At 37.8% G+C, this 11,595-nt stretch overlaps 1 protein-coding gene across 1 annotated transcript; it reads left to right on the top strand.

Annotated features, from left to right (window-relative positions):
- Positions 1 to 1,630: 1,630 nt before the first annotated feature.
- Positions 1,631 to 11,140, top strand: LOC147624553 (uncharacterized). Its single transcript, XM_086819568.1, has 6 exons — positions 1,631 to 2,218; positions 3,238 to 4,446; positions 4,863 to 5,019; positions 10,231 to 10,536; positions 10,614 to 10,695; positions 10,838 to 11,140. The coding sequence occupies exons 1-6, from the start codon at positions 1,660 to 1,662 to the stop codon at positions 11,030 to 11,032; spliced, it is 2,508 nt and encodes an 835-aa protein (XP_086675694.1). The 5' UTR covers positions 1,631 to 1,659; the 3' UTR covers positions 11,033 to 11,140.
- Positions 11,141 to 11,595: the final 455 nt, after the last annotated feature.

The following is an 11,595-nucleotide window of genomic DNA, read 5'->3' as shown; positions in this document are numbered from 1 at the left end:
CAACCCACCCCGGCCAGGTGAGGCTATCACAACCTCTACCACCCTTGGCAATGACATGGTGGCGCAACGGGAGGAGGTGTTGCTGCAGTGGCGATGCTTGCAGAGATTAGAGATGCAAATGAAAAAAGATGATGGTGGACAACGGTGGCAATGTTGACGACAGTGGTGGCTGTGATATCGATTATTAGTTTTAAGGTTAGGGTTTACACAAGTGTACCTAAGGAGGATGAAAGCGCTCCAGAGAGAGAGAGAATGTGCTACACAACTTCATGAGACACTTGATTAATAGTGTGTTCACCAAGTACAATGCTTTTATAAGCATAGAGCTATCTTTTGACTCTATGCTTTTATAAGCATAGAGCTATCTTTTGACTCTCACACACAAAGGGGGAATGTGTTCACCAAGTATAATGCGTTTATAGGCTTAGAGGCTTATCTTTTAACTAAGTCACACCACATAGAGGGGCGATGTGTTCACCAAGTACAATGCTTTTATAGGCATAGGGCCCTATCTTTTAACTAAGTCACACAGAGAGTGTTCACCAAGTACAACGCTTTTATAAGCATAGGGCCTTATCTTTTAACTAAGTCACACACAGAGGGGCAATGTGTTCTTTTATCTTTTGACTAAGTCACGCATAGAGGCAATGACACCTGGCATAGACTTTGATATCATTGCTTATATAGCTACATAGAATCTAGCCTTAAGAGGCTGTTGACACACATAAGCACACTTACACACTAGAGGTGGTTTGCACACACACACATACATATTTCATACAGAAGACGTTCCAATTCCAATGAATATGTACAAATATTTATATATATGTACACACACATATACATACATATACATACATATACATGCATATATATGTGTATGTGTGTGTATATATATATAGGTATGTATGTGTATATATATATATATATATATGAATGTATGCATACACACATATATAAATACACATACACACAAATATATATATATATATATATATATATATATATATATATATGAACGAATACATGCACACACATATATAAATACACACATACACACAAACAAAACTATATGTGTTATATATATATATATATATATATATATATATACGTATGCATGTTTTTATCAGCATTTTTATTGTTAAATGCTGGCTACTTTAAAGCATTGTCTTTATTTTGGGTGGGCTGGAGGGGACTTTTCAAGTTACGGCGTATGCACACAGTGATGACCAGGCCAGCAATGGAAGGACTCAGGTCAGGAGATGCGAGCCTAACATAAAAAGGGGCTACCCCTATTGGCGGGAGGAGGGTGAGGTAGGGATCCCTTATGAGACAACAAATTTTACAAATCTGATTGGTGATTTGATTTGATTGGTGACTACTTTTGATTCATTCATATGATTAAGGTTGATTGGCTTAAGGGGCATGCGTCTGAGGGCCACCGGCCCCCAAAGGTGCGTGCATTTTTGCAGCGTGTGAACAAGCCTCATGATTAATTCATGACTAATTAAGCTTTATTAATGCAGTGATGGCTTGATTAACTGATTAATCGTGATCAGCGATCGCTCTCAAGACTTTAACGACTTATACGTATTTAATGCAGCCGCTCTGTTGTTTGCAACTTTGCACACACACCACCACAGCTCTCTTGCATCGAGAATGTTGCATTCTTCTTCTTATGCTTCCTCTTCCTCTTCCTCTTCCTCTGCATCTAGTCTTCCTTCTAATTACCTCCAAACGCCTCCTAATTACACTCCCCGCCACCACCTTCATCATACTCAACTGTATGATTACCCTAAGATTGCCTCTAATCTTCGTCTCTACCCTCTCCCCCACGCTTCTATCACCAGCAGTATTAGTAGTCTTAGCAGTAGTATTAGTAGTAGTATTAGCAACCATATCGTAGATCCACATTCTGATGCCACAGACTGTAGCCCCCGCTCTGTCATCCGCCATATCCACTCCTCTTCCTCAGCTCCTAGCCCGGAATGCCGCCCTAGTTCTTGTTCTGCTATTACCAGTACTGATGGTGGTATAACCACCCCCCATCAGGACATCAATCTCTCCATTAACCCTAATTTCCCACCATATCATGACCAAAAACAAGCTAGTGCATTGACTGCTCGCAACCAAGTACCTGCACCTGATCATCGCCTGCCACCATGGAGCCCGCCTACAATTCTACCCTCCAGAAGCCCTTCAACACACACATACACAGGTATATAGCTCGAGTTTGTTCAATTCATATGATCTGGAGGATAACATGATCAATGTGCTCAGAAATCCTCTAATCCCACAATAACTGAGTAATTGCGTGTACCTTTGCTTAGAGTGATTATGTCTACAGTATACTTACTCCTCAATTGTTTCTTGCATGAATCCATAATTATCAGGCCATGCATATGATGAGCAATTAGAACTCTACTTTAGAGTGATTAAGTATTGCTTAAGTACCAAGTAAATATTCACATTGCATTATCAGAGTGTTGCTCCACTGGCAAGGATAAGGGGATCAAGGCCAAGTTGTAAGATGGTTTCATGGGTGTAGTCCGGAAGAAATTGATGGATTCAAGAAGGTTTGATGTTTTGTAGTTCTAGAACAAATGATACATTTTTATCTGCATGCATGGCTGAAGAGCAAGCTACCCATGTAGTTAATGATTTAGCATAGGCTAGGTAGCTCGTCGCCGCGGGCGGTTATGTTTCAACCTTTGCCAAACATGTTGAAGGCATCATGTCATCAGAGCCAACACCCATGAACCTTCTGGGCGTAAGCAAGGGAGGCCGGAAGAACCAGAATAGACAAGGGGAGTGTGGGTTTGTGACCTGAGAGGGGAAGGGGGAAGGGGAGGGGGAGGTTCTGAGTTCAAATTCCCACAAAGTCCCCTGTTTGTAGCCATAAATGTTATCGGGCTTGATTTTTGATGGGCAATCTTGCCCTTCAAAATTGACGGGTTTGGTAAAATATACCCAGTTTTTTTTTGTATTTCAGTGTAATTTTTGACGGGCATTTTAAAAATTTGCGAGTATTTTACGACCAAAATGCTCAAAAACAGGCATGATGCTTGTCAAAAAGCAACTATGATTTGGTATATCGCCTTTGGGCAAAGAGCCAAAGCCGCCTTAGGGTGGGGGCTCAAGTTACTACACATGGATCTACTCAAGGGGGAAATTTTTTGTTTTGTAATATGACCGCCTTTAAATCATGCTAATTTATCGATTCAAATTTGGTGACAGATAAGAAGGCCACCTCAGAAAGTCTCAGCTACATTAATCCTGGGCACATAATTGAAGCTGGAGAGGATTGCATAAAGGGATTTGATGTGAAATCAAAAAAAGGAGGCGGTTCTGTTGATTCATGGAAACATAGGGAGATCGGATCATCATCCAAGTCTAATATTTCTCATGGATTGGGCTCAGTGGGAAGGGCACCTATACATAATCAGGCAGCTAATCAAGCTAATCAGGCAGCCAATCAAGCTAAAAGATTCGGGCACGATGACATCCTTATAAACAGATCTGCAGCAGCAAATCATGTCAATAATTCTTCCTTCAAAGTGATGCAATTTAGGAGCCTAGATCATGGGCACATGATGGATAATTATAATATGAGCTGCCCTTCTCGCATTAACAACAGTGCAATGAATCAGATTAGCAGTGCGATTAGGGCCCCTAAGAGCCCAGATGCACTGCTTAATTATGTTGAGGGCCAATCAACAGGGAGTGTTATGAAAGCTGTTGATCATCCAGTGAGCACAGCTAAATACACTAGTGATTATTATAGGACAAATTGCTCAAAATGGGAGGATGCTGAAAAATGGCTAATCCATGACAATGGTTGCAGAGGCTTTGCAAGCAACACCCTTCGCATGCTTGGAAAGTCGTGCACTAATGGTTCTAATGGCTTGGGATCACCTGCGCAGCAGCTTAATTACCACCACAAATGCGTTGCTAACCATCGCCAAATCGTCCATATAGATTGTTTTAACCCCCAATTCAGTACTGCTAATCCCATTGCTTATAATAAGTACATCAATGGCATGGATGGTGCACCTCAATCGCCCCAAATTATTCGTCAAAAGGGGCAATTATCAAAGGACAGGAGTAGTTTGGAGAAGCACAGTGCAGCTAATCCCAACCACAACCTTATTTATACAGAGCAATTGCATCAAAATTATCATAATCCGGGCTCCAAATCTCCCATCAGTGAGCTACCGGCAAGGCGAATGCACCATGGTTACCATAATCAAGGCTCTAAATCTCCAATTAATCAACCAGCAGAGACAACCACTTTGATTGACCGGAGGCAAGTTAATGGATGGATCCGTCCTTCTGATCCGGCAACTATTCGCGAATCCGAGAAGCCAAGAAAACTACCCTCCAAATGTGCAGAAATTGATAACACTAGGACGGTGATGGCTTCTGATCACATCGAAAATCATACAGGTGCGTCCGCTCACAAGTGTAAAAGTGCGACCGCAGGACTTAATCCTTGGTGTTCGTCTAATTAAGATAGATTGATGAGTATTAGGTTGGATTGAAAAATTAATTAATTTTGTGTGGTTGCTTTTCTAATGAAATTGCTTTTTAAATGATCACAACAATCGATCAGTTTATTAATAATAAAGTTATGTTTTAAATAAGGCTTGAAGAAAGTGACTCGTAAGCCCCAAAAAAAAAAATCAATCATTTATTATAGAAGATGAAGTGGAAATGGAAAACTACACGTCAAGTATGTTTATGGTAGTGTTATATGAAATTGGCATTGTAGTGTTATATGAAATTGGCATGGTTGTGCAAGTGTGATTTTGTTGAAATTGGCATGGTTAATGTGCTAAAGAGTGGAGAGTGGGCATTGGCAGACAGGTTTGCAAATGGAGGGTCCTATACACTTGGGGATACTAGTGTGAAAGCGATGAGTAGGGGCCATTTGATGAAAGAGGCCATGGTGGTGTCAGTGTCATTGAGGGAGGTTGGCACACAAATGACTTCCGTTGATGGCTCCAACAACACCTCGAGGTCAGCTTGCGACACCACTCTCCTCTGTATCAATGCTGATTATTGGCACACATTTTGTGTAATACTCCCATCATTAACATCTCCCTTTAACTAATTTAATTGGAATTTGAATGAACTAAAAGTATAAAAAAGTGATATTCCAAAACTTTAGGGGACCTTATTGTAAGTTTTAAAAAGTGATTCCAAAAACTAGGGACCCTATTGTAAGTATAAAAAAGTGATTTATAACTTTAACAAAAACTAGGGGACCCTTTTTTTTTAAGTGATATTCCAAAAACTAGGGACCACCCTATTGTAAGTTTAAAAAAGTGATACATACCTTTAACAAAAACTATATTCCAAAAATTTGGTATTCCAAAAACTAGGGGACCCTATTGAAAGAATTAAAAAGTGGTACATAACTTTAACACATTAAACTATTTTCAAAGAGGTCTTTAGAAGAAAGTCCTCAACCTTAAAGTGTTGCCTCCACAAATGGGCACAGGTATGGATGAAGAGTCCGTATCTTGTCCATCGCTTATGAGTTGTGAGGCTCTAAATCACTCAACTCTTTAACTCTTCCATTCAATAGACACTCCAACCTACACATACCATATTGCTAAAAAAATACGAAGACCTCCTCGTTTGAAACTCTATAGCCTAAAGTTAGTGAGTCTCTATGCACGCCTAACATGATGTGAACCCTTCTTTCACATAGGGTCTTTTGCACCTTTTCTTTTATTTAAATATATATTCTTCTTTCTCAAAAAAAAACTCTTATATTGAATAGAGTTTTTTTAAGAAATTTTATTAAAAGAAGCTTTTTTTAATTGTTAATATTTAACATACAATGTGTTCATAAGAGCTCAGAGAGAGCTCAAAACCACCCAACTACCTTTGAGCTTAATCTCACTATCATTCTCAATCTCAATCACACTCTCACTTTCAATCACAATCCATATCGCACTTTCACTCTCAATCACAAGATTAACAATTTCAAAAATCCAGTCTAGTCTTGCATCATGAAGCTCCTTTGGATTCTTGAATCCCACTTCTTCAAAAGTATGCCAAGATCCCAACTTACTAATTGGACAATAGAGCCTGACATCTGAAATAAGGCCCTCTCTTTATTATTTGGAGTGTTGGTCAATTATGTCAAACCCTATTTATAGGGCTCGTATCCTCCAAACCATGTGGAGTTTTAAAATAAGAATGCATAAAAGATGACTTTCAAATACCTCTTTCAATGTTCTTAAAACTTTGAGCCATCTTTGAGACACCTTGGTCCAGTCAAATCCCATCAATTAAATAAGGTTTAAGCCTCAAGTGAATGATAAGATGTGCATATACGCTCCCCACATAGATGGTATATCAAAGAAAAGCCAAAGTAAGTGGACACCCTGCTCACCCCCCATGCTACGAGTTCCCATAGAAGGGAGGATCTCCATAGACATTATGTGAGAGGGCATCCCCTCCATTTAGTTCTAGATGATAGAGTTGGTTGAAAGAAACCTTGTTACCGATAGATATTAACATCCATCCTCATTCTATTTTATAATGGGTTTAGTTAGCTCATGTTTTATAATGCCACCATTATGAGGAGAAGCCATGGTTGAGCAACTTGACACATATGCTTGGTTTAGATACCTTACAGTGGTCTTAGCTATTGACATATGGCATTAGTAGGTTTGGCACACTACCAAATAAGCTATAAATAGGTGTGCATATTATTAGCGAAAAAACAAGATGCATTGTGTAGGTAGACTCTACTCTTGGACACCCTCTCGTGATGTTTTGTGAGAATAAAACGTAGCAATTTTTAATAATTCTTTATGGGAAAACTTGCGTGGTCTATTCATGGCCACCTTAAGACTTGAGGCCCCATATAGGTGCATATGGAGCCCATCTCTACATAGTTTATTAGTCTTCACCCTTTCACCTTATATCCACACTCTTATCATTTGTTTTTACCTTCTCACGTTATATCCACACTCTTATCATTTGTAATAGACATCTAAGCTCCCTCTGCTAGAGTGCATGGGTGTAGAATGCCTTAAACATTTACTTAGTGCAATATGGGGCCCATCTCTACATAGTTTATTAGTCATCACTATGTGTTTACCCTCTCACCTTATATCCACACTCTTATCATTTCTAGCGAACACCTAAGCTACCTTTGTTAGATTATTCAACATCAATATTGCGATGTCTCCAAACCATATATCCGCCAACTGTACCTTAAATAAATAGTCAACTAAATAATAGAATGAGGCATCACATGGGCAATAAATATCACTCAAAGTTAGTGTATGTCTTTATATATACACCCTCAACGTTATATTAAATCACCCAACTCAAAGTTAATGTATATGTCTTTATATATACACCCTCAACATTATATTAAATCACCCAACTCACAATCATATATGAATGCACTGATTTCTAGTAAGGTTCCTTGCCAAATACTATTGAAGTCATTCTATCATGAATGCTCCTTGCCAAATAATATTGAGACCATTCTATCATGAATGTTCTATAGAAAAAAATGAGATATACTTTTGAAAAAAACAATGAGGCTTAGTTTAGAGTGAGCATACACATTAGATATGCTCATCAATAAGCCTTGTTCTTAGTCATGAAACATGGTGCACAACACAATAAAAAATGAGGCTTTTTTCATTTTTACCACATATCAACTCTCTTTAGTGTCGTTAATCTTTTGTACCAAGCCTCTCTATGTACATTGTCTCTAGGCATAATTGTTTCTTGAAGGTTTCCACCTTGGCTGATCATATTTTATGCATGTAGCATGCCTCAACCATTACCTTCAAAAGAGCATGCCAACCTTATTGAAGAGTATTTGAAGAAGAAGAAAACTTCCCATTGGGTGTGAGATATTATATTAGGCTTTGTTGAAAGGTTGTAGTAAGGCTTCAATTCAAGGAATCCGATATGAAGAAATTCTCACATGTGCTACCCTTGGTATGAGCAAATTGCTAAGATATAAAACCTTTTAAAAACACAAATGTGCTATTGTAAAGCCTTTATAACAACACTTGCTTAGGTAGTAGAAGGAGATATGCGAGGCATGGACAAACTACATGAAAAGATGATATTGCTTGAGTGGTGATTGATGCTTAAGGTATTAAAAAACATAAAAATATGGGTTTATCACAAGTAACAAAGAGAGATAAACACACAATACATTTTTCTATAGTCATTATCTAGGTATTTTTTCTTAAAAGGTTTTTTTAAATGTTTTCATTTAAAAACACCTTACATAATTCTTTAAGCATGCTACAAGTATAATACATACATATACACATGCATACATACATACATTCATGCACGCATATGTACATATATGCATGATATGTACATTCATGTGTGTGTGTGTGTGTGTGTGTGTGCATGTATAGTGTACTTATATAAGTGTAGATATGTATGTATGTATATAAATATGTGTAGACCTTTTTTCTCCAATCAAGAGAGAGAGATTTGCTCTCCAATCAAGAGAGAGAGAAGGGTTACTCCCGATTTGTGAAGGATATAAGAAAATAGTCACACACACACACACATGTACATATGTATATATGAAGACCATGTGGCATGAAGCCTTGAACAAAATTTGTGATCTAGTTGAATAAAGTAAACACTCAGGGGGGGAGAGAGAGAGAGAGATAGAGAGAGAGAGAGAGAGAGAGAGAGAGAAAGAGATTACAATATTGTCCCTTTGAGTAAATACCCTACACTATATAAGTTTATACACACACACAAACACACACACACACACACACACACACACACACATGTATGTATGTGAAGACCATGAAGGCCTTGAACAAAATTTGTGATCTAGTAGAATAAAGTAAATACTCAAGAAGAGAGAGAGATAGAGAGAGAGAGAGAGAGAGAGAGATAGAGAGAGATTGCAATATTTTCCCTTTGAGTAAATACCCTACACTGTATAAGTTTATAGCTTTGCAATTCTTTTTTTCATCAAAAGGAAACATGGTGAAGAAAAAATGAATGTATGTTCACATGCAAAACTAGGCAATTTTGACAACCAAATTTCATATGCATCACAATAAATAGAAAATACAATCAACCAATGAGGTTTTATTATCTAGCCCATTTTTATCTAAATTTAAAGGCCTAATCAGAATTTTTAGTGAAGAGGAATGGCTTCAAATTGGTTGGTGCACCCCCTATACCTATACGCCTTGAAAACGTAACTAACACACAATTATAAACAAATTATTTCACATCAAAGTTTTCTTAGAAAGAAGCTGATTTTTGTGATGAGAAGTGTTTTAGTTGGTGAAAAATCTCAAAGCATAATATGTGGTCCATGGTCTTCTAAAAGCTATCCCATGTGGATTGAAGGAAACAATCAATGTAGAGCTATACATTTTTAAGTCAGACTTATTTTAAGGTGCATGATTTATACCACTACTTAATGTGACGTTTTTATCTCAAGGATTGTGAATTATGTCTAAGGTACGTCTTCACGTGAGTACACCACTAGGTGACAATTATACAATATACCCATTCTACACAGAGTTGAGGATTTTTACTAGAAATGTAAGGATTTTGAATCAAGTGTGAGGTACTTCTTTGTTAAAGGGACCCAAGTTGTGGGGTCATGTGGGTTGACCATAGGTAAAATTGATAATAGGCTGTTTACAGCCTATAGCCTCCTTTTCTAGAATGGGCACGGGAGATCTCCCCCTTTTCGAGGATGGGAGTGGAGGGATAGAGAGGGGAGATCTCCCCCTTGTCTAGGCTATTTTCCTTTTTCCAAACAATGTGTAAAGCAGACCTTATACCTGTCCTACACATAATGAAAGAGTTGGGGATCTTTATTAGCAATGTACATATATATATATATACAATATACATTTATGTATATGTACTATACACACATATATATTTTATACATATATGTAATATATGTATCAATATACATATATATATGTATAATATATGTGTGTGTGTGTGTGTGTGTGTGTATATATATATATATAATACATATGTATATGTATTATATATACGTATATGTATGTGTGTATATATGTATATGTATTATATATACGTATATGTATGTGTATATATGTATATGTATTATACACACACATATACATATATAGGTATATACATATATGTACTGATATCATGTGTGTGTTTTTTGAGTGTGTCGTGGTGGGTTGTATTATGTTTCTTTTATTTCAGGTACAATTCGAAGAGCGGAAGTCCTCAAAAATCCGTTTCACCGGCAAGGCATAATACACCTGCTCGTGTGCGATCAATGCATGGAGGTGGCCATCTTGATCTGGTGGAGTTGGCCAACTGCCACCGCGCGAAGCTAGAGCTGGAAGCGCTCTCTGAGGGCGAGCGCATCCAGTCCTTCCACCGGACGGCCTCCAATTGGAGCTCGCGGGAAGCAGAGGAGGCGGAGCTGAGCAGAAGCTTGCGCCACTCCACGGACCTCGAGGAACATTATGTGCCAACTCCAATCAATCAATCCAAACTTGCCACGTATATAGTGTCCTCCCCCCTTTACACATAACCTTCAACTACCTTCATATGAGTTCTTACTTGTCCATCCCTTGCAGATTGCAACACAAGGAGGCTAAAATAGAAGCTTGGGAAAACCACAAGAAGGGTAAAGCTGATGCCCAATTGAAAAAGCTCGAGGTAAACATTTTAAAATAGGAGCTACATACATGACCTTGAAATGAAAAAGAATGACTCTCACTCTCTCACATTAATAAAAAGATCAAGCATGTGTGATTTGGTCTGGCATGTAGTTGGCTCACATGTTCTTTGATTTGTCTAGGAAAAATTAGAGAAGCAAAGGTCGCAAACCACCAACAAGATCTTGGGCAGGTTAGCTGTAGCCCAAAGGCAAGCTGAAGAGATGCGTGCAAGAGCTCGAGCCCAACAAACAAAGGCCTCTATGAAGGCTCAGAGAATACGTCACCGAAGCCATTCCCCAATCTCACGTTGTGTATGCTTCACTTCCATACCCTAGTCAAATCAAATGTCTTAAGTCCTCCATGCTACATCATAGAGTATCTTCTAATCACACAACTTGTGATTTAGGAGTAATGTATATGGGTTACTAAACCTTTGGTTGTAACATTGTGAACTTTTCTAAAGGTCAATTAAACAAATAATGATTTGGAAACCAAAGTGTAAGAAGGTCTCTACTACAATTCACATAAGTAGCTTGAATGCTTATTTACTCAAGGCTTCATCTAAAAACGATGTTAGTCACTATTGTGGATTAAATGGATAGCTGTAAGTTCTCTTTAAATATTCCCTTTAAATACCCCACATTAAAATATGTTCATTTTAAATAAATTTTGATTAATTAGTAGGCATCTAAAAAATTAGGTATTTAAAAAGCTTAAATACAAAAGTTATTTTTCTTGTGTATCAAACACGAAACTCAAATAGTTTATATTTACACACCCTTTTGCATATATGAATATTGCTTAAGTCTCATGATAGTTAATGGAGGGAGATTTTTCTAACTGTGGGACTTACATGTTGTAAACATGTGTAAGGGAATTAAACAAATAGTTGTTTAAT

The sequence above is a fragment of the Cibotium barometz genome, chromosome 25, assembly GCF_041138505.1.
Source record: "Cibotium barometz isolate CiBa-2024 chromosome 25, ASM4113850v1, whole genome shotgun sequence".
In the NCBI taxonomy this organism is placed as follows: domain Eukaryota; kingdom Viridiplantae; phylum Streptophyta; class Polypodiopsida; order Cyatheales; family Cibotiaceae; genus Cibotium; species Cibotium barometz.
Note: the sequence above shows the minus strand (reverse complement) of the source record. Positions and strands in the feature narration are given on the sequence as shown.

Excerpts from the sequence above, each read along its gene's own strand:
- LOC147624553 (XM_086819568.1), top strand. The coding sequence starts at position 1,660 with ATGTTGCATTCTTCTTCTTATGCTTCCTCTTCCTCTTCCTCTTCCTCT. Across the intron at positions 2,219-3,237 it reads TTCAACACACACATACACAG|ATAAGAAGGCCACCTCAGAA; the intron begins GTATATAGCTCG and ends ATTTGGTGACAG. Across the intron at positions 10,537-10,613 it reads AATCAATCCAAACTTGCCAC|ATTGCAACACAAGGAGGCTA; the intron begins GTATATAGTGTC and ends CATCCCTTGCAG.